We start from the raw sequence: 24,860 nt of genomic DNA, 5'->3' as shown, positions 1-24,860 counted from the left end.
ACATGCAGAGTTTCCTCAATGCCCCTTTGAGCCTGGGGTATTATCAGTAGTATTTCAGACAAATGATATTTACGTTATATGTGTATATAGAAAGAAAAAAAAAATGTTATATAAGTAGCAGGTCGTTACAGTGATCTTACTGCCCGAACAAAACCGTCGACGGTTTTGACAGTCTTTCTAAAACTGTCGATGGAATAAAATACAAAGAGCAGATTTTTGAACTTCAGAAAAACCGTCGACGATTTTTCCGAAACCTCTGAAACTCGATGGTTTCCCTAGAGTTCTGAATTTGAATTAAGCCATCAAATATAATGCATGCAAACCATTTTAATGATTAATTAAGTATGTGACACTCACATGTTTTAGAATAGTAAATTTATAATAGTGGGAATGTTATAGACCCATTTTGAATTTGAATAATTGCATTTAAGCATGCATGGGCTACCAGATTTTTACATGAAAGCAAGTTAGTAAATTATCTTCTTTAAGCATGGACAATATTTTGTTTGGTCTGTTTTCAATCAATGTTTATACTATGGTCAGCATGTTGTCACCAAAGTGATCTTGTTGAGAAAGGTTATAAACATTGAATTGAATTATGTTTTTGAAAAAAAAAATTATTACATAATGGTTATTTGATTATTACGGTTGACCTAAAGGTGCACCAACTTTCAAGTGATCATTAAATTAATTAGTGTAATTGATAGAATGGTAGTGAGATTGGAATGGATGCCCAAAGGTGATAGATCAATCAAATTTTAAAGGGTTATTAATTATTCTTAAGTGGGTGAAAATCACCAGTAAATGTGAATGTTAGTATATTGCATTAGTTAATCTAAAGATTGAACGCAATATTACTAATGAAAGTGTTTTTTACTTAAAGCATTAATGTCGTGATCATTTTATCACAGTGTCTATTCCTGTTTCATTTCATTCACTAGCTTCTTCTGTTCCGATCTTTAATGGAACAAATTTTTCTGACTAGAATGAACAGATTCAGTTTTACCTTAGTGTTCTGGATCTTGACATAACACTGCGAATGGATGAACCAGCTGCTATTACTGAATCAAGCAGTTCGGAGCAACAAGCTTTGTATAGGTCATGGGAAAGATCAAATAGATTAAGCATTATGTTTATGCGAATGTGTATTTCAAATAAAATTAAATCAAAGCTTCCTCAAATTGAAAATGCAAAGGAATATCTTAAGGCTGTGGAAGATCGGTTTCGTTCAGCAGACAAGTCCCTTGTAAGGAGATTAATGGCTGAACATACCACCATGAAGTTTGATGGTAACAGAGGAATGAATGAACATGTCCTTGAAATGACTAATCTAATTGCCAAACTGAAATCACTGGGTAAAACGTTGATGAAAGTTTTCTTATTCAGTTTATTCTGAATTCTTTGCCTCCTCAGTATGGGCCATTTCAGATTCACTATAACAATATTAAAGAAAAGTGGAATGTGAATGAATTGACAAGTATGTTAACTCAAAAGAGGCAAGGCTTAAACAACAAGGACAACATTCAATCAATGTGATGAGTCATGGGGCTAGAAGTAAAGGAAAGAAACTGACGAAAAGTTTAAAGAAATATCCATTGAAGATTGCGGGTACTTCTTATGGCAATGAGACTCGCAAAAAGGAACATGATAGACCGAAATGTTATTTTTTGTCATGGCTATAGGCATTTAAAGAAAAACTGCTTGAAACGTAAAGTTTGGTTCGAAAAGAAAGGTAAGCTATTAGCTTATGTATGTTTCGAATCAAACATGACACAAGTTCCTTCGAATACATGGTGGATTGACTCTAGTTCTACTATTTATGTTTCAAATTCGATGCATGGATACCTTACGATCCAGAACATAAAGGAAAATGAGCATTTTATAGTCTTAGGAAATGGAAATCAAGTACCAGTTGTTGGTGTTGGAACTTTTCGTTTGTTTTTAGAGTTAGGTCATTGTTTGGACGTGTTTGATTCTTTTTATGTTCCAACTATTTCTAGGAATTTAATTTCCATGTCAAGACTTGATAATGGCGGATATGCTCTATATTTTGAACATAAAGGTTTTCATTTATTGAAGGATGGTTCATGTGTTGGTTCTGGTGTTTTCTCTGAGAGGTTATATAAATTTAATCTTAATGAAAATTTTTCTGAAACACCCCTCACCCTGCATCATAATGTTGGAACTAAACATAGTAGAGTAAATGAAAACTCCTCCTTCTTATGGCATAAAAGACTGCGTCATATATCCAAAGAAAGAATGGAGAGATTGGTAAAAGATGTGATTCTTTCAAACCTTGATTTTACTAATTTCGATGTATGTGTGGATTGCATTAAAGGAAAACAAACCAAACATACAAAGAAAGAAGTCACAAGAAGTGGAAAACTTCTGGAGATTGTCCATACTGATATTTGTTGACCTTTTGACTCACCGTCTTAGTGGAGAAAAATATCTTTATCATTTTATTGATGATTTTTCACGTTATAGTTATATCTATTTTTTGCATGAAAGTTTCAAGCAATAGATGCTTTGAAGGCATACATTGCTGAAGTTGAGCGACAATTAGATAGAAAGGTGAAAATCATTCGATCTAACAAAGGTGGTGAATATTATGGTAGGTATGATGGAATTAGACAATGTCTAGGACCGTTTGCTAAATTCCTAGAAGAGCATGATATTTGTATATAATACACAATGTCTAGTACGTCTCAGTAGAATGGTGTGGCTAAAAGACATAATCATACTCTTATGGAAATGGTTAGGAGTATGTTAAGTAACTCCTCAGTACCCATTTCATTGTGGATGGAGACCCTTAAGAACACTGTTTATGTGCTTAATCGGGTTCCTAGTAAGGCAATTCAAAAAACTCCTTTTGAATTGTAGATGAGAAGGAAACCGAGTTTAAGGCACTTTCATGTTTGGGGTTTCCAGAAGAGGCTAGGATCTATAATCCACATGAAAGGAAATTGGACTCTACCACTGTAAGCGGGTATTTTAGTGGTTACCCAGATAAGTCTAAAGAGTATAGGTTTTACTGTCCTACCCATTGTATGAGAATTGTTGAAACCGGAGATGCTAAGTTTCTTGAGAATGGTGAAATTAGTGGGAGTGATGTATCACGTAACGTGCTCATTAAAGAAATTTGGATTCCTATCTCGATATCTAGACCTTTAACAAAAATTGTTGTTTCTCTTGTTATTGAATAGTATGATAACATTGAACAACAATCTAGTGATCAGTCACTTCGTAATGAGAATGTCACTAATGAATCAGTTGCAGAACAATCACAAGAAATAACATTAAGGAGATCAGCTATTTCAGATGATTATTTGGTATATCTACAAGAATCTGATTATGATTTAGGGACTAGTAAAGATTCAGTTACATTTTCACAAGCCATAGAAAGTAATGATTCTGAAAAGTGGATCAATGCTATAAATGATAAGATGAAATCAATGGAACAAAATAAAGTTTGGGACATCGTTGATTTTCCTGAAGGTTTTAAAATAGCTGGGTGTAAGTAGGTCTTTAAGACCAAACATGACTATAATGGCAATATTGAACGATATAAAACTAGACTTGTTGTGGGTTTCACTCAAAAGGAAGGTGTTGATTACAAAGATACATTCTCTCCGGTATCTAAAAAGGACTCTCTTATGATCATAATGGCTCTGGTAGCTCATTTTGATTTGGAGTTACACCAAATGGATGTGAAAACTGCTTTTCTGAGTGAGAATTTAGATGAAGAGGTTTATATGGATCTTCTAGAAGATTTCTTGATTAAAGGAAATGAGCATATGGTATGCAAATTAAATAATTCAATATATCGACTTAAACAAGCTTCCAAACAATGGTATCTTAAGTTTAATTATACCATCACATCCTTTGGATTTAAGGAAAATATTGTTGATCGGTGTATATATCTAAAGGTTAGTGGGAGCAAGTGTATTTTCTTGGTTCTATATGTTGATGATATATTGCTTTCCAATAATGTTCTTGGATTACTAAATGAAATCAAGAGATTTCTTTCTATGAACTTTGAAATGAAAGATATGGGTGAGGCAACTTACGTGATAGGAATTGAAATATTCCGTGATAGACCACGTGGATTGTTAGGGTTATCTCATAAGGGATATATCCATAAAGTTCTAGAAAGATTTTATATGGTTGAATGCAAGGCCACTCCTACTCCTATTTGTAAAGGGGATAAGTTTAGTGAAAAGGACTGCCCACAGAATGCATTAGAAAAGAAAAGAATGGAAAATACTCCTTATGCATCTGTAGTTGATGTATGTTCAAACCTGTACAAGACCAAGTATTAGCTTTGTAGTTGGAATGCTCAGGAGATACCAAAGTAATCCCGGAATGGAACATTGGAAAGCTGCAAAAAAGGTTTTGAGATACTTGAAAGGAACAATACAATGTATGCTCACGTATAGAAGATCAGCTCAGTTGGAGGTGATTGGTTACTCCGACTCAGATTTTTTTTGTTGTGTTGATAGTCGAAAGTCAACTTTTGGTTATTTGTTTCTATTAGCTAGAGGAGCAATATCATGGAAAAGCGTCAAATAGACTATCATAGCAGTGTCTATTATGGAAGCTGAATTTGTGGCATGCTTTGAGGCCACAATTCATGCTTTGTGGTTGCAACATTTTATCTTAGGACTTGGAATTGTTGACAGTATAGTCAGGCCGCTGAGAATTTATTGTGATAATTCCATAACAGTCTTTTTCTCCAAGAACGACAAATATTCTAATGGCACTAAGCACATGAAGCTTAAATATTTGGCCATTAAAGAGGAAGTTCAGAAACAAACAGTGCTTATAGAACATATATATAAGGACTGAACTCATGATAGCAGATCCTTTAACTAAATGGTTGGCACCAAAGACATTTAAGGAACATGTTGATCACATGAGTCTTTGTTGTAATCTTTTATGTATGATTGTGGATCTTTATATTTTGTTCTATAACATTTGTAATGATATCAATAACGGTGTTTTTGAACATTATTCCCATTTACCATCAATTACGTAATTATGGAGATGGATTATTGATAACAAGAATGGTCCTTGACAAAGACATTACAGGGACATTATGGTCACTTCCTATTATGGATTATAATTAAGTGATTTGCTAGCATTGTAGTACATGGAAGGGAAAATATCGCTTTAATGATATTTACCGTCATGACTCGTGCTAGTGAGTAATTTAATTATGATATTATGGTAATCTCACTAAAGTATGAATAGGCCAGCGTTATGCGCTTATTATGGTTATCTTGTTAATCCATATTAATGTCATTCATATGAGCCAAGTGGGAGAATGTAAGAGTATATCCCATATGAATGATATGCCCCATATGCTAAGGGTAATGACTTATGATAAGGGTAATGAATGGTCATGTTATGGATTAACTAAAGAGATTGGCTTTGAAAATGCTACGAGATTTATTAGCTGGAAGTTGAAAGGTTTTCCTATATATTAGCTACTGCTATGGGGAGTAGCTGTATGGTAATTTGAATAGAATTCTGAATGGTAATAGAAGAAAGGAATATAGGAATTGTCCTCTCTTTACCTTAGTTCTCTATCATTAGCCTTACTCCCATAAAATCTGGTGAAATACAGAAAGAGATCAGGGTAAAGCGAGAAAAACGATTTCTTCAGGTGCTCTTCTCGATTGATATATATCATGGCTGATTCCGGTATGTGAATTTATGGTTTCTTTATTTTTCGCATAAAGGTAATTGATGTAAAGGTCATGATAATGAACAATCCTACTTCAACAAATAACAACAAAATAATAGTATAAATTCTTACAAGTTGACGGCCTGAAGAACCTTGCACACCCTCATTTAAAATAAGAAAGATCTGCTCATGATTTTTCTAAACAATGGTCTCCTATCCATGCGCATCTCATAACACTGATCTAGTTTATATATATATATATATGTATTCAATTCTCCAACTAGCCTTTTGAGTGCAAGTGAAGGGCGCTCCCAACATCAAGAATACTCATTCTATGTTTGGACGCTGACCAACTCATTACTCTCCACCTAGGCTGACGCAGGTGTATTCTCCTTTCACTTTGATTTACTACCAGCAGAGAATCGCCCATAACTTCTGCCGACTTTATTCACACAACCAGTAGAGTATATGAACCTTTGCTCCAATAACCTTTGCAACTCATTCTTGCCCTTTGGTGACCAAGCTTGTAGAAATGCTTTTGTCCTGTTTTTATCCACTTTTATTCCCCCATGGCGGACGAGGAAACCCAAAAATTCCTAGCAGATAATTCAAATGCACACTTTCAAGATTCTTTTTTTTTTTTTTTTCGTTTTTTGTTGAGCACTACAAGATTCATCTTTATTTGATGCTCTTGCTTCTATTGAAAACCTTCCTCAAATCAACCGAGGGAGACTTCATACAATCACATCATCAACGTGTGCTTCCATGAACCGGCCAATCATGCCATGGAAGATCATTTTCATCATTCGTTGATAGGTGCCTTTTTTATTTCTTTTAGGTCGAATAGCATCAATGCCCACTCAAATGTACTCGAGGCATCAGAATGTCTGGAATCAGTCTTGGGCACCTCTTCATAGACGATAAATATTTGATGGTAGGAACCATGAGATTTATTTCTTAATTCATAGCCACTAAACCTACTGATATGATAGCCACGAGCACCATGAATTCATAATTTGGCGAGGCAACATTCAAGTTTCTTAAAGTTTACAGATACTCAACTCGATGTTCTTGTTCATTAGTACACTATATCTAATAATAATAATAATAATAATAATTCTGCATGCTCCATTGTTCTAACAAAGCTAACACTTAATAATTGTTCAATATCTTATTTGAATTTCAATATTATCTCTGAGGCAGTCTTTCTAGTTAGCTACTTAAAAGGGCTTTAGGACTAACTCCTTTATTTGCAGCGAATGTACCACAAGTTTTCTATCAAGTCCTAGCATACCCTGATACTCGAAGCAATCACCAAACTCTTATAGCAGCTGAATCATTTTTTGATCAACCAAGAACTCAAGGAGAGCATTGATGAAGATTAGGGGATTGCCCCCATTCTTAACAAGTTTACTTCCTCGAGAGTATCAAGAACCTCTCTTGCCATTTTCCTTTGCAATGGTAACCATTGTGAGCAAAAGCTACCAACCCCAATGCAGCCTGCTTGGCTCATTTCTTCGAAGGCATGGTCAACTATGATATACAATATCTACTTCATCTCTCCATCAATCACACCAATCAGCATTATTTGAATTAATTCACTAAATAAATTAACTAGTCAAACATCAGTGCATTTGATAGCAATTCTTAATTTTTCTAAAATTTACAACCAATTCAAACATATAAAAACATGTTTGACTCGATGAGCAGAAAATTTAAAAGTCTCTTTTTCAATTTTAATCCATATAAAAAATGAAACTAAAAAAAATTGACACAAATGGTTAAATTAAAATAATACATTTAATTCAATATTTAAATTTAGTAATTGACTCAAATTAAAGTTAAATTTAATTTATAAATTAAACTTAAATTGAGTATACAACACTAAATACTAAACACTTCATTTTACTAAATGATCCTTCACTATTTTAACTGTTTAAATTACTAATAATAATAATAATAACAATAAAAAAGAGGCCTTCACCTAAAAAATTAGATGAAAGACCACCAGTACCACCAACAGAACGGGATTTCAATGTTCCAAAGTACTCCGACCATTCCATGATGTCTGTCCAATTGCAAGGTAATTGAAGAAAAATATAATGGGTATTAACCTTTGGTGTGTACTGCTGATCATATTACTCCAAACAAACATAGCATTGGCCTGTGTAGGTCATTGTGCTTCAAAAAAGAAAGAACTCATTGCCATTGGGTACAATCCTCATTTCAAATTGCTAGTCAAATGTGCATAATGAACATTTTTGAAGCACTAGAGTGAAACTTTACATCCTCAGATGCAGTAAAAACTAAATGACAAGCTAGTGAAATTCACGGTGTTTCACATGTGATCTTTTATTCTCCTACACCTATTGGTAAGGGCAGTGTCATTTCAGTTTCAATATTTAGTTGGAAGCACATCACTTGGCTATGTCATTTTCCTCTGGAACCTGAGGCTGGTTACCAGAATATGATGCTCCTCCTTTTCCACCAGGGAGATAGGACCATACTAAAGCTCCAGTACCAAGTGTAATGGCAGCAGCGACCAAGCCCAAAACCCACCTCCGTGTTCTCTTCCTTCTCTTCCTATCACGCCGTGCCATCTCTGCACAGAATAGAAATGTAGCAAATGTAATAAGAGCTAACAATGAATGGTAGGGCAGAAGGAAAGCTAGAACTAAAGCTATGAGAAAAAAAAAAGACATTCATACAACACATTGCATTAGGAACACATTTCAGCATGCATTTTCCTTTTTGGGAGGGGGGTTTTTGGTGTTCCCCCGGGTTGATACCTTCTTGAAGGTGCATCACAGAATAAGAAAGGGCTGGTCTACACCCTCTTTTGGACTCATTGGACCATAGGAACACTATGATTTTTTATGGCAACGCTGCTCCCTCTTGTTTTCTTTGGGATAGACTGATAGATTTGTATTCCTTGCTTCCTTTTGGGCTCACTCTTTTGGTTCTTTACGGGTATTGTTATTGTCAGATCTTTATGGATATTCTACTTCCTCATCCTTTCTCTCCCCCTCCTCCTTTCTTCTTCTTTCTACTCCTACTGTTACCCTTTCTGTTCTGCTTTCATTTCTCTGTTTCAAATCTTCCTGCTCGTTCTCTTCCTGTCTTTAACTCCCTGTTCTATCCAGCAGTTCCTCCCCATTCCCCCACCAGGCCTTTTCTCTTCTTCTTTCTATCTCTCCCTTAATTCTCTCTCTATTTCTACCGGTTTCTGATTTTCTGTTCATGTCCTACATCAATTGGTATCAAAACAAACTTCAATTTTCCACCATCCGCACCCATCACCTTCTTCCTAGCCATTCAGTTGCTGCCTTCTGAATCCAGCAACAGTCCCACATGCAGAGCCCCTTCAGGTCCCATGTGTATTTTCTCTCCCTCTTCACATTTTCTTCTTCCTTTACTTTCCTTCTCTTCTCCATTCTGTCCTATTTTCTGTTCTGTACTCCTCATTCTGTCTGTCTTTCCTGCTCTGTTTCTAACCAACTGTTCTTCCCTGCTATAGGTTATTTCTTCCTATTCTTGTTCTTCTTTTTCCTTCTCTTCTTCCTCTCCCTCTGTAGATCTCCCTCAATTTTCTCACTTTGTTCTGCTGTTGCTGTCCTATATCAATTGAAGGGAGAAATTCCAAAATCTCAACTTTAAACAACAAATTGGTCATTCCACCATTCAGACCTACGTTCATTCACCTAAACCATACCAAGATATAATCATAGCATTACAGAGTTCAAATTATCTTCATGATCCAAGTTGCAACTTCTAATTATTTTGGAAAGACTAACACAAATTGAACTTTATACGGTAGTAGACTGAATAGTTTTAGAGTGTCACTCAAATTAGATCATTCCTTAATCCATCCTTCATATATACATTTGGTTAAAATTTTCTAGCCCTACTTTGCTACCCAAATTTGACTTAAAATTAATAAACTAAAAATGCTAAAGCCTCAATAAAAAATAGGGCAAAAGATGCACCTCTTGCACAAATGCACAAGACTCATTGTGTTATACTATTACTCCTTTTTTTTTTTTTTTTGCATAATATATACTATTACTCATTTGCCTTTCAAGGGTTTGGTATTTTAGACTACGGCTTAGGATGTTTTAGACATGCCTTGTTTTGTGGCAAGCCCCAAGGTGAGTCTCGATTGTGCCTTTCAAAACATAAAGCAACATAAAGCATTACTATTAACTAAATGCATACCATTCTTTAACTCATTGTGGTCCGCCTCTTCCCCGGACCCCGCATACGCAGGAGCTTTGTGCACCAGGCTGCCCTTATTTTTTTTTTTATACCATTCTTTAACTAGTTATGACAATTCTATTAGTCTTTCAGCACAATTGCCTAATCACGCAAGATCACGTAACTGCAGTCACTTAAACACCTAGCAACAATTCAGGGCAAACTTAAAGAACAAGAGAAACCATTTGTTTAATTGTATGGACAATGATTAAGGGACATCACATAAACATTCAACAGTTCAAGTAAAAAAGGTAGTGTAATTAGTGGACTGTAAAATGTCCTGCAACATGTAAAGCATGATGATATTCTAATTCAAGAATCCAATAGATTATGAGGATAACCCTCTATAATGCATGTATGTGGATTCGTGTTTCTTCAATAATATGCATCAATACACAAACATCTTTGATGTGTCATATGGTGAATCATAAAATAGACAGTTAATTATGAAACAACACAAGAAACATCAATAAAGCTCACCTATAGTTTCTTGGTTCCTCTGAGACATCTCCCTATTCATAGCCTCATAATAATGTAGTCGATCCAATAATCGGGTGATCTCAAAGTTCTTTGCTTCCATCTGAGCTTCCATCTCCATCTCCATCTGTGCCTTCGCAGTCCCCCTCCCTACAGATTCTGATACAAAGCGAGCGAGATGAACTTGTTGACATAGCTCTTTTGCAAGACTGTCATCGGACTGATTATCCAGTGCTCCCACAGAAGGATCAGCAGGGAAAGTAAATCCCCCAACTGATAATTGCTGCACAATCTTCTGCCACTGGCTTCGCATATTACTCAAGGCTTCCTCTGCTTGCTTCCGCTTCTCTATCTCCATCAATAAACTCAGTCTCATTTCCCGCACTTCAGCCCCAACATCACAGAGAGAAGGCCGTGGTCCACCATCAGAGGACAGTTCTGCATAGAGAGAGAGAGAGAGAGAGAGAGAGAGAGAGAGAGAATTAAGCCTACTAAATGTTGCATTAGAGTGACAGAATTTTGATACAACTGCAAGTGGGCTGGTGTTTGCAGGGGCTCAAAGCCAACGGAGGGAGAAAAATCAGCCTAGTGATGTCGTCTGCAGGTAGAAGAAGCACCCACAGCATCAAAATAAGTTGGTCATCTATGCCTGGGGGAGGAGGTCTGTATCGCTTTTAAATGTACACAAGCAAACAATTCTGATAACATACACAGAACTTTATGTATCCAGACACACAATTGGTTGAATCCAACCATTCACTCACCTAAACCTTAGAATTTAAAAAAGAAAAACAAGCCAACTACCTTCCCAAGCATCAAAAAACTCTCCCGTTGAGGTAGTGAAACTCAAGGAAGACTCTGCCACACCATTGTCCTCTCCATCAGTGTTGCTCCTACAGCTCATCGACTCCCGTGCATCAAAGTAATCCGTACTCTGACTGTCTATCTCTGGACTGGCCGCAACGAACCTCTCCGAATCTTGAAGCTCGGCCGTGCCATCATCCACACTACCACTTCCAAGCTTCCCATCATTCAAGTCATTCACATGCTTTCGACAGGGTAAACCGTTCTCACGCTCTCCGTCATGCAAACCATTCACTTGCTCCTTCTCAACAAGGCTGGGAACGGTAACCGTAACAGGAACGCTCACAGCCAAATCAACAATCTTCTTTTTTCCCCCATCTCCCTTGTCATTTTCTTCGCCTGAACTTTGTCGGGCAGACTGAGAAGTGACATCGTTCCGGGAGGAGCTCTTGAGCAGGCGGGGACCTCTGCGCTTGTGATTGATGATGTAAGGAGAGGGAGGGAACGCGGAGGAGGGGGAATCGGGGAGCGGAGTCGGCTTCGGAGTGGTGTAGAGTGCCGGCGATATCCGACCAAACCGAAATTTCTGTTCTGTGGACGAATTACTGCTATTACTACCATAACCGGTAAGCTTATTCTTAGCTTTACTATTTACCGTCTCCGGCTTCGAACTACGAACACGTCTCGCCGAACTGGACTTGGAGTTAGTAGCAGCGTTCGGGTTGGGACTAGGCTTCCCGCCCGATGTCGAAGCTCCGGGCTCCAACAACCTATCTAGAGAAGCAGCTGTAAACACAGGCATGGCCACAACAATCTGCACAACACAAACAAAATCAAAACAATACAGAGAGAGTTTAGAGCACGAAGAAGCACAAAAAATGGAGGAATCTACAGAAACCCTAAGCAGAAGAGCAAAGAATCGGAGAAAACAATATCGCAAGAAAGGGAGAGACCACGCATACCTTGGGAAATGGGGAAAGATATAGCGATGGAAGAAACCCTAGGCGGTGATGAGGGTGATCGGAGAGCTTCCGAGAGAAAAGCGTACAAAAAATTTGGAAGGAGGGTGTGGCCGCACGCGCAAGCAACCGCCAGTAAAAATTTGAACTTTTTCTTTTTCTCCCCGAAGCTTGGGTTCCAGGGCGCCAGCCGTGGTGGACCGTGAGGGGGCGAAATGACCGTGCGGACCTCACCAGAGAGAGACGAATGGGGGAGGGGTAGAAGGTACTAAAGACTTTTCGTTAGGGCAGCGTCAGGTTGGGTTTGCGTGGGCGTGAGGTCAGTGATGACGTTTAATGTGGAAGAAGGGGTAAGACCTCACCTTCCGGAAGGGGCAGATGGAGTAATCGTTCGTTCGTTCGTTCGTTCGTTCGTTCCAGGTATCACAAGAAGCATGTAGCTCTTTCACATGCTCCTTTCAAGTATTCAATTCCCTTCGTTCGGGTTATAGTACAGTATTGTCATCCCTTTTCCTTTCTCTCTCTGTCTGGCTTAAAACTTCTGCCAGATCGAGTCATGTTCCCAATCTCATCACAAGCTTCTTCCCTTTTCTCTCTTCTCCGTATTTTTTCTCTTAATTCCAAGAGACTTTATCAAGACGAACGGGAATTCACAATCGCCTTAATCCACTTGGCTACATCCGCCCTTTCTTATTTTATTAGTTATATTGGGTTTATCTATATTAAAATCACTCTGCCCTCGAAAACACCTAGCTGGAATAGCTCAGTTGGCTAGAGCGTGTGGCTGTTAACCACAAGGTCGGAGGTTCAAGCCCTCCTTCTAGCGATGGTTAATTTATTAAAAATTGAGAACACTTGAAAAATTTTTTCAATGAGATGCAACAAAAATTAAGTGAATAAAATAACATAAAACGCAACGACTACTTTATGTTTACAAAATTAGTATAGACACTTTTTAATAAAAATTATTATTAAATATTATTTTAAAACACTTTAATAATTATGCTTTTAAAAAAGTATTGTTAATCTTATAATTTAATATGTATTTTAATAACAGTAAAATAAATTTATTAATAATATTTATTGTAATCATATAATTACTATAAAAAATACTATTTTTTTTAAATTGTCACTTGTATTGAGTATTATTGTAAAATATTAACGATAAATTTATTATTACTATTGTAGCTGTCAAAATTTGTCAAAGAGAATTTAGATTAGTCACGACTTCAATCATCTATCAATAATGAAAGAAAATGACTTGAAGGATCGAGAGTGTACATCGGGGATCACTTCAATGCCTAAATAAAGAAAATGGTTAGGATACACTCACACATATCTATGATAAATAAAAGGGTTACTAGACACCAAAATAATTATATGGATCGTAAAGGGGTGACCTATTTTGACCCATTTATTAAATGGTGTACCCACTTAACCTATTAACCCATTTAAATTTTCAATCTTAATTAATCTATTTAATTTATCGCATTTAAAAATATATTACAAGTAAAAAACTAATATTATAATTTGAATTTCTATGTACATAATGTAATTATGTATTGTTCAATTTAAATATTTATATAATTATATACATGTGATGCCTTGAACTCGCCCAATAGGGTTCAGGTGCCACGTGTTTCTATTTACTTGTATCTAATACTATAACATCAATTACGCAGCCGAAAAATAAACTAACATTTTTATAACATATCAAAGTTCTATATACATAACTCAAAAGATAGCATCCTCCAACATTCAGTATTCAAATATATACATCTTAGAAAACTTAAAGAAAACCCAAAAATATACATCAAAAATCTATACTCTCTCTCTCACAAAAAAATGCTATGCCACTAGACCAGTCCTGAGCTCATTGAGCTCGATCACGCGGAAGTCCTGATTGAGGTGATTACCCGCCCATACAAATATCACCCTTCTACTATGATACCTTATGCAGCCTTCAGGTACAACTGAAACATATTAGGGCATTTACCTTACTTGGTAAGCCCTCAGGTAGATAGTTTATCTCGTATTTACACACATTCACACAAATGTTTACCAACGAAGTTTCCTGAGAATAGGGAAGATTGCCCGCCCATACAAGTAGCTTCCCTCCGCCCTAATACATTATGCAACCTGGTATGGCTACATCTAATACTTATCAGGGCGCTCGCCTTACTCAGCAAACTCTTGGGCGGAGAGTTTACCTCACCTTAAATAAATATAATACTACAATATATAATACATTTAATACTACAAATTCACATTCGCTGAGATTGAGGCGTTACGTATCGTCGTCCCTCAATCCAGCTATAAACAATCATCATCATCGGGGCATTACGTATCGTCGTCCCCCGAGACCTTTCACAATAATCACACATCACATAAATTCGTTTCCCATTCGTTGTTCTCATATTATACATTTGGTTAAATTAAATAATTATGCATTTAGAACTCACTGTCAGATAGATAATCATTGTCATGCTTCCCCCCATGGGCGGTTGTGCGGCCCGTAGGCTGGACTTAACCCTGGTTGGCCCACCAGAGTTAAATCAATAACAACCTCTTCAATCCATAAGTCAGATTGGCTATTCTCATACTGGTCTAGACTCCAGTAGGGACTCAACCTTTCTCAGCCCAAATGACCATCCTGTCTCCACAATATTTCTAAGATGTGTGGGTGCACTAAACTCCGCATAAATCACACGCAACAGTACTGTGTCTCACTATTGTCCACCAGGGTCTCAAATCATACATTATAATTTAACATTCACATCATGCTCTGATTAAACAATTCACACGCAGTATATATTTTCATCAAATTTCAGTATTTCCAACATCTCATAAATATATCATACTTCAACACAGTAATTTCATTTTACTTATGCCACACAATTTAAATAATACTCATAATTATATCATCAGAAATAACAAAATCCAACTCATGTTCATCATCAGTTTTACTAAAAATACACATCAAATTATCTCCACAATTTTAGAAAACTCATTACTTTAATCATTCCATTTTCCCAAATAATAACTATAGCCCTAAACTCAAAAATCTCAATTTAAATGGTTGGCTTTCAATACTCGCAGGATAATCATATAAATAAGCAAATAATTTCCATTTTAACGGATGAAATTTCAAATCAACTGGCTTAATCTATTCCCTTTACCTAGTTTCCTGAACTACGCCAACAGGGACCCCAAAATGATGTTTGCGGCGCTCACCCGAACCCTAATTCAAAAACCCTAGTTTATCAACTCAAATTCCATATCAACAACTATTAAACATCCCCAAGCCCATACATCCCTTTTAAATAATCATATACTAGACTAACGGCTCATTTCTACCCTTACCTAAACTTTGGGTAAAAGTCTGGAAGGACCCTGTTCGAGAATTCACTCCACTAGACTTGCAGAAAATTTCCTCTAGATCTTTGTAGTGGTTTCTGATCGTCGAATCGGGCGACGAATGGCGAGAAAATCGGAGAGAGGGAGAGAGAGAGAGAGAGAGAGAGAGAGAGAGAGAGAGAGAGTGAGGAATTAGGTTTCTTAACAATGAAGAAATGAAAATTCCTTTTTATAAGTCGTTGACTCGGCCAACCTCATCGATGAAATGACGTCTTCGTCGACGAGTTACTGAAGGACGTTCATCGACGAACCCAAATCCTGAAATTTCTCTTGTTCGGGATCTTTTCGTCGACGATGCCTGAACTTCGTCAACGAACCACTGAAAGATATTCGTCAACGAAAATAGGGGATTTGTCAACGAAACCTACTGTTTCTAAAAAAAAATTTCCCTTTTTCATTCCTTCATTATTTTTCATAAATAAATTTTCTGGATCTCTACAATACATAATTTGACTTGATTTTCAAACTAATTAATATTCATGCATGTTCGTTATTGTATAATTGGTTCGACTTATACATGTCCATTATGTGATTATAATGTTGTCTATAATCATTATATGTAATTAATATTATAATTAAGAAATCTACATGCATAATTTTAAAATTATGGACAATTCGGTTATAATGTGTAGCTAATAATACAATTATATATATGTAAGTAATTTGATATACTTTGACTTTTCAAACCAATTAACATGCTTGCATGTATGTAGCTTACATAATTGGTTCAATTTAGATATAATTATACTTTTATCCATACTTAATTATATTAATTGTTGACTATACTTATTATTTGAAATTGAATTTCATAATTATGTAATTAATACCATTATTAAAAAAATTATGTACATAATTTTGTAATTAAGAGCAAATATAAATGTATACAATTGGTTTGCTTCATATGCATACATGTCTGGTTCGATTTAAACATCTTCATAACTATGTAGTTATGTAATTAAACAACATAATTAGTTATATTGTTAATACTATAATTTGAAAATGTGTGAACATAAGTGTATTATTAGATATTCATTTGAATATGTACATAATGACGCAATTATGTATGTACGTAATTGATTTGATTTTCCTGTCCAAACCAATTAATATGTATGTATGTAGATAATTACGTAATTGATTCTATTTAAATATTTCCATGATTATATAAATATATAATTATAGTATTAGTTATAATTCGGATTTTCATAATTTTGCAATATGTTAGTAGTTTGGTTCAAATATGAAAGCACTTATATCTTAATTGGCTGATTAAGATATATCCGTAATTTATAGTATAAATGTAATCATTATTATTGGTTACAACTACCTATGAAAATTAAAATATATAATTAATTATGAAATCAATATTATAATTCGGAAATCTATATACATAATTTTGTAATTGTGGATACATCGGTTTAAATATATATGTATGTAATTATGCAATTATGTGTGCACGTAATTATGTAGCTCATTGATTAAAAATATGTCTATAATTATATTGACATGTAATTATAGCATTTTTTATAATTACCATTTGAAATTAAACTATATAATTTATTACTTAATTAATACTATAACTTGTAAATCTTTACATAATTTTGTAATTATTAACACATCACTTCAAATATGTACGTAATTATACAATTATGAGCATACTCAATTAATTCAATTTGGTTGAGCAAACCAATTTATATGAAGGAATGGATGTATATAATTTTCGTAATTTCATACATATTTTTCAATCAAGTAATAGATCGAATAACCTTCAAAATGGTACTAAGTTGTGACAATGATAATGTTTGAAGATAGTTATAAGTTTCAATAGACATTTAGTAATTGATTTCATATGCTTTAAAAGTAAATTGATAAATGGGTTGACCCCATATATCTAAATGGGTATTAGTCATAAATAGACCAAATATTTTACATAAATGGGTCAATGGGTTATAAATGACCCTACCCATTTTGACCCATGCCCATCCATTTAACGGGCCTAATTATAAGTCATAATATCTTCATTTATCACTAACTATACATTATAATTAATATGACCTAAAAGAGATCTCATCATTAAACTTGACTTTAATTTGATATTAATTTATGTAAGATCAAAAAAATGAAAAGATATCAAGGAACTGATTGGATATATTAAATGAGTGGGTATGTGTCAAGATGGGTAGGATCAAAATAGGTAGGGTCATTTGTTGGAATTAGTGTATTTCTAAGAGGAGGGTGAATTTGGTATTTAAAAATTTATGCTTAGGTCAAATTTGAATTCACAAACAGTAATGTACAACCTAGGGTCTGTCTATGCAAATTCCAATAACCCAACAAAATATAACTGAGCAGATAAATTGATTAGATACAACATGTTCAGTATTTCTCAATCATTCACAATATTTTCAGCAAGTGCACATTCATAAAAAATTTAAATTTAGGTGCGGAAAATAAAAGTGCACAGAAAAAGAGAATGACACACGATATGATATTGGGGTTTGACCAATACTGCCTACGTCCCTGCCTCAAGCTAACAAGTAAAAGAATTTCACTATCCTTTGCCCACTTACGGGTGGAACGGCACCGATTACAATTTCCCTCTCCTTACTAGGTAGGGGAATATCCCAGGTCAAACTCAAAGGGTTTGTAAAGACCCGAAAAATTAAAATGATTGAAAAAAAAAATAGATAAAATAACAAATAAACAAATAAAAGGAATGGCATGGGAAAAAAAATTAAATTAAAGAAATTAAATTAAATTAAGATAAATTAAATAAATAAATAATTAATTATTAAATTAAATATTTTTACATGGGATTTAAAAAAAAACTAATTAGACTGATATATATAAGTAAGTTATCTTTATATATATATATATATATATATATATATATATATATATATATGATAAGATATATATAAGATTAGTATAAGTTAAAGTAATAAATATATATAAATATATGTAAAGTAGAAAGAAGGAAGAAGAAGAAGAAGAAGAAAGAAGAAGAAGTCTGCAGAAGGAATCTAAGACACCCCCCCTGAAATTATTTCCTGCGCCATCCACTCCTTCGTCTTCGCTTCTCTCTCTTTCCTCATTTTTCGATGAATATTCAACCGATCGGAAAACGGAAGGTGCCATTGGGTTCCTAACTCAGCTACCGACATTTCTACCAGAGCGGATTTGTCGTGGGAACGACTTAGGTACTACTCCTAGGGAAATGTAATTTTTTCCCAATTTCTCAATTTCTGGTTAAATCTGATGTTGAATCGACGATCAGGCACCACCACGGGGTATTAATCGTCGTTGTTGTCATTTTGACGAAGGTAATTTTTCAATTTGGGTTTTCTAAATCCTACTCCAAAGCGAGAGTGAGATTTGGGAAATTTGACAATTTGGATAAATTTAAGGGTATATTTATTTATTTAGGAATTATAGTCCTAAGAAATATTTAAATAATATTTTATTCAGGAATAATTTATTGGAGTTATGAATTTTTTATTTAGGGTCTGGGTGAGCGCCGCAGGTATTTTTCGGAGTCCTTGCTGGCGTAGTTCAAGAAATCAGGTAAGGGAAAAAATATATATTAAATCAAAATTTTTATGAATTTAATAGAAAAATAAACTGTGTTATATGTACGTGTATATGTTTCAGTACGGGTAAAATGCCAACTGTTTAAATTATATTTTTTCGAGTTTAGGGCTGTTTATTAGATATGTATATGCGAAAATGAACTGATGAAAGTGGGAAATACTTTCAGGATAATTAAGTAAGAAATGAAAGGTATTTTCAGTATATAAACATTAAATGTTGGTTGGCTTATTTTACAGGTAGTGTGTGAATTTTATTGCTAAATTGTGTGACATGAGATTCTGTGCAAATATATGTTAAATGTATGAGATGCAGACTAAGTAAGTAAAGCAATGAGAATAAAATATGATATAGACAATGTTGTCTGTGTATATTAAATACAACCATGTAAATGTAAGACAGTTGAAAGAAAGTCATGTTAACATATCTAGTACACTTCTGTGTAGACTAACTGATGACAGCTAAAAGGAGCTATGTTAGCAGATCTAGCACGTTTCTACGTAGACTAACTGATGATGGCTAAAGACCAGCTGTAGTACGAAGTAATGAAATGAAATGTTATGCAATGAAATGACAATGAAATGAAACGACAAAGGTCAATGATGTAAATGGGCAAGAGACACTTAAAGTGAAACGAAATGCAAAGTTAAGTTATGAACAGGAATGAATGTGCATGAATGTATAATGATCGAAAAGAATGATGTATTATGATATTAGAAGTATGTATGTACGTAGAACATGTTACGATTGGGAGAGGTATACTCTTCGCCTGAGGGCTTGCTGAGTAAGGTGAGTGCACTAGTAGCTTCAGATGTGACAGTAGCTGCATAATGCACTAGGGCAGAGGGAACCTACTTGTATGGGCGGGTAGAATTCCCTATCCTTAGGGCCTTTGCCGATAAACTATTGTTGAATGTGTGAGTACAAGATCAATTTAACACTTAAGGGCTTACTGAGTAAGGTGAGTGCTCTGCTATGTTTTAATTGTGACCTTAGGGTTACCTAAGTATCAGAGCAAAGGGGTGCTACTTGTATGGGCGGGTAATCATCCCTATCCTTGGGTAATCTCGTGGGTTAAACATTTGTATGTGTTTAATTAGGATCAGAAAATGGTTTCAGGAAATTATGTTAATGATTTGCAAATATTATAAAATGATATGTATAATCTCATGATGGTCACACGCTGAGTTTAATATATTGTTTCTTCCCTTACTGAGATGTGTCTCACCCAAATATGAATTCATTTTTTTCAGGATTTCTCAAGATCGAACTTTGAGAGCTCGAGATTTTATAACATTTTTTTAAGATATAAGAAAAAGGGTATATTTTTATGTTAATTCTGATATGTATATTTTATGTTTTATGTTTTTATGTTTTAAATCAGTTATGAAAGGATAATTGTGAAACTTACTGGCATTAGTGGATAATGTTTTGGAGACATGTATATATTTGAATACTGGTGAATAATTAATTTATTATAGTTGGTAGTTAGAATTAGTAAACTCTGGTATTATGTTATGTGGAGACTGTGGTTATGTTTTCCACTGCGTATATTATGGATTATGAATTATCAGGGATTTTATCAGGTATAATGCGCTGGACCCGAGTTTAAGGGTCGGGTCGTTACAGGGTTGATCCCAACCTTTACAACATCTTGATAGGATGGTGCACTTAGTTCTCTTAACTGGGTCTGAACCAGTCTGGTGCTCTCCTAACCGAGTCTGAGCAATTCGGGGCTATTCACAAGGCTAGTCTCCCTCTTCCGACCACACGTAGGGAATACAATAGATAATCAATAATTTTGTATACAATATAGATGCTTCTTACACTAAACAGATATGTACAACAATTAAAGCACAATGCACCCACGTATGATATAAATTAAAGCTCAATGTGAGTATGTGTATTTTTCAAAATGATTTTGTTATCTTTGAAAATAATGTATATGATAAGCACTTCAAATATTCAATCCTAATATAAATTTTGTCCCCAAAAAAAATCTCAAATAATAATAAGAGAAATTAGGATATTAGCTTTCAAATAATTTTTGCCCAACAATAAACTAATATGATTTTTGATAAATAAAAAAAAAAAAAACAAAGTCTGAAATATATGCTTTTCAAAGATCTCAAAAACCCCCAAATGATATCTCCTAGATATATTCTTGAAAAATAAAGTTATGGAGATTTAGGGTTTTAAGTTTAAAACTATTTTTGCAATAAAGACAAGTGAGCGTTTGGAATCTTGCAATAGATGTGCAAGATTCTCAAGCTAAGGCAAGTTTTTTCCAAGAAAATTTATCAATAAAACTAATGGAGAGAAAACTTAAAATCAACTCTCAAAGAATTTTAAAATGAAATATATGAGAGAGTAGATGTTTTTAATATGAAAAAATCAATACCCAAAGGGAATGCTCTCTTAATAAAAATTGAATGGAATGTGTATAAGAGACCATAAAAATTTTAAGGCCAAAAAATATTTGGGAGGATTTTCTAATCTAAGCTTTATTAAAATCTGAGTAATGAGGGGGTATACATAAACTTGGGGAAAAATATGACCACTTGGGATATATTAGGGATTTTGAAGAATATTTAATTAAAATTTAACCTTAATTACCGTTGTAAAAATGTGTGAACTCGAGAGGTTCGGTCGCTCGGTCCTTAGGGCTGATTGCATAAGCAGACACAAGCTTGCTTTTGGGTTTGGGTGACTGTGAGTTCAGTTGGTTGAAGCCACGGTGATTTCCCAACCTTCGTAGGTTCGGGCGCCTAACCTACGATTTGCGTTGCCAAACCTCCCAATTTAGTTGCCTAGGGTGTTTTGAACTACAGGTTCGGACACTCGGGGATGGTAGAAAAAGTAAGCTTTAGGGTACGATCAACCGTGGACGTTTAGTTCAATTTCTGTCTGGTCGCCCAGGCCTCAGTCAACATGTTGACTTTCTACCAGTTCGGTCGACCGGGCCATTTATAACTCCATATGGCCGGTTTGTCGAAGCCCTTTGAAAGTAAGATTTAGGTCCTATTTTTTATTGGAATTTTCCTCTATTCACATATTTATAATTTTTGAGTTATGGGGGATTTGCCATAAAGTGCTTGGAGATCTATGGTTAGTCTATAACCTAGGCTTTTTAATTAAACTTAAAAACCTGGCGACTGTCGACTCGGTCAAACAAAGTCTTTTCTATGGTCTTTTGATTTCCCTACGATCCATCTACAGTCATCACTAAACTTTCATTCATACCATGCATGTCATGCATTATTACATACCAAATACAAAACAAAATCCATTACAATAAGAACAAATGTCTTCTTGTCTTTTTGCTTTTTCGTCTTCTATGGAGTGCGCCAGGAGTATGTGTTTTAAGTCTTTTCTAGCCTCCATCAATCCTCTCTTATGTATGTGTTCGAAATTAATGACAAATTCAAGTACTAGGCACACACATTAGTTTTAAGTATTTTGTCAGTATCAAAACAGAGATCAAACTCAAAAAGTAAACATCATTTATGAACCATCTAGGTAAAATATTTGACCCATTTATGATTCATACCCATTTAGACATGGGTGGGTCAAACCATTTACCAATTTAATTTTAAAGCATATGAAATCAATTACTGAATACCAACTAAAATTTATTACTATCTTGAAACATTATCATTGTTACAACTTACCGTCATCTTTGAAGGTTATTCGATGTATTATTCTATTAAAAAATGTGTATGTAATTACGTAAATTATGTACATGCATGTCTTCATATTAATTGGTTAATCTAGTTGAATCGAATCAATTGAGTATGTTTATGATTGCATAATTACATATATATTTGAAAGGATGTGTTAACAGTTACAAAATTATGTAAAGTACGAGTTATAGTATTAATTACGTAATAAATTATATAGTTTAATTTCAAATGGTAATTATAGCAAATCAGAATTGATTCAGTCAATCTGAATCGAGTCAATAGGTTTAATTGATTCACTCTGAATTGCAATCAAAATTCTTTATTTTTCTTGAAAAATTGCTCTCTATGCCTTGTCTCTCTATGATTGTGTGTGAGACTCGATTGTCTGTCTCTGTGTGTCTTCTCGCCCTTAGAAAGTCTTTATTTATAGGCTTAGGGAACCAATCACCTTAATGTTGATTAGCCAATCAACACTAAATATATCAATCACTATTTAACTCAATTTCTCACATTTCTCACATGTTTATTTATTGATTTGCATGTTTGAATTTTGGAGCTTGAAAATGTTGGCCCACTTCTTTTTAGTTCAGTCAGTTTGAATCGAGTCAATTGGTTCAATTCAATGGGCCACGTGTCCACCTAGAGTGGTGACATGTGGCACCTTCTATTCACTTTTTTTTTTTAATTTAACATAACAGGGTGATGTCATGCTAATGTCACCCTACCAAGTGACATCTCCTTAGTGGTTCAGGACAAATGATAGGGATTATTGACGTGGCAATGAGCCTATGGACTTGGATATGATCGACTAAACTCTCTCGAGCCCAATTGGGGTTTTGGTCTGATTAAATGGAATTGAATAGTGGACCTAAGTCCAAATTGGGCCCGAGTCTTGGGCTTTTAGATTGGATCCGTATGATGGGTCAATGGATTGAACCTAGTCCAACGGGTTGGGTTAACAAATCGGATCCAATCCACTTGATCGGGTCAACAAGTCAAAATACCGTATTAATTTCATATCACATTTATTTCAAGTCACTGGATTTATGAAATTGATCACAAAAAACATAAATGAAACCAACCTCAATCTTCAACTCCTTCAACATTAAGTCCAATGTCAGTTCTTCAGCTCCACTTTGATTCTGTCTACAATTCTGCAATCTCAAATTCTAACTTTTGAAATTTCAAAACATCTAAATTTTGTAAATCTTCAATTCTTTAGTAATTTTCCCAAACTTTTGATTCACTCTGAATTACAATAAGAATTCTCTATTTTTCCTCACAAATTGCTCTTTATGCCTTGTATTTGAATTGCAATTAAGTTGCTTACTAACCCTGTACTTGTTTATTATAAGTTTTTATCTTAAAAATATACAAGGGAACTTTGAAAATACATTTAAAAGTAAAATTAAAATTATTTTGTTAGATAAAAATAATTTTCCTTTAGTAAAAATAGCCACTCGCTGGAAGGAGGGCTGTGCTTGCATAAAAATCTATTCAGTAAATTAGCCATTCGCTAGAAGGAGGGCTTGAACCTCCGACCTTGTGGTTAACAGCCACACGCTCTAGCCAACTGAGCTATTCCAGCCCGGGGCGCCCTTTTCTTACAGTTTTTAAGATTAAAATGTCATAATGCCAAGAGATTGAAAGTGCTGATCACATTAAATATAAGCCTGGGGAAAAATAAAAGCGCTATAAGTATCTTTCCCTTTAAAAAAACTTAAAAATCATAGAAAGTAGCGATTTTATTAAATATAATTTTGTTTAATTTTGATTAAGCTTACTTTCCTTTTAGGAATATTTTATCCTATTTTTAAAATTAAAAAAATATTTTTATTAATAAAATAACTAATATATATGTAATTGTATAGAATATATGTATGTAAACATGTAGGCAAGTTAGGGTGAGTAAGAAAAATAAAAAATCAAACCAAATCAAATCTAATTGAAAAAATAATTAATCATTTTTTCAGTTTGATTTTAGTTCGGAGT

At 34.5% G+C, this 24,860-nt stretch overlaps 1 protein-coding gene and 2 non-coding genes across 3 annotated transcripts; 1 reads left to right on the top strand and 2 right to left on the bottom strand.

Annotated features, from left to right (window-relative positions):
• Positions 1-7,897: 7,897 nt before the first annotated feature.
• Positions 7,898-12,851, bottom strand: LOC131163759 (uncharacterized). Its single transcript, XM_058120494.1, has 4 exons — positions 12,187-12,851; positions 11,225-12,038; positions 10,424-10,858; positions 7,898-8,291 (listed from the first exon to the last, which is right to left on the bottom strand). Exons 2-4 carry the CDS (start codon positions 12,024-12,026, stop codon positions 8,107-8,109), a joined length of 1,422 nt encoding a protein of 473 aa, XP_057976477.1. The 5' UTR covers positions 12,027-12,038; positions 12,187-12,851; the 3' UTR covers positions 7,898-8,106.
• Positions 12,852-12,935: 84 nt separating this feature from the next.
• Positions 12,936-13,009, top strand: TRNAN-GUU (transfer RNA asparagine (anticodon GUU)). The gene has a single exon. It is a non-coding gene; the product is annotated as a tRNA-Asn (tRNA).
• An 11,373-nt stretch (positions 13,010-24,382) lies between these two features.
• TRNAN-GUU (transfer RNA asparagine (anticodon GUU)) lies at positions 24,383-24,456 on the bottom strand. Its single transcript has one exon. It is a non-coding gene; the product is annotated as a tRNA-Asn (tRNA).
• Between the last annotated feature and the right edge of the window lie 404 nt (positions 24,457-24,860).

The sequence above is a fragment of the Malania oleifera genome, chromosome 1, assembly GCF_029873635.1.
Source record: "Malania oleifera isolate guangnan ecotype guangnan chromosome 1, ASM2987363v1, whole genome shotgun sequence".
In the NCBI taxonomy this organism is placed as follows: Eukaryota; Viridiplantae; Streptophyta; class Magnoliopsida; order Santalales; family Ximeniaceae; genus Malania; species Malania oleifera.
This window is presented reverse-complemented; position numbering and strand designations above follow the sequence as displayed.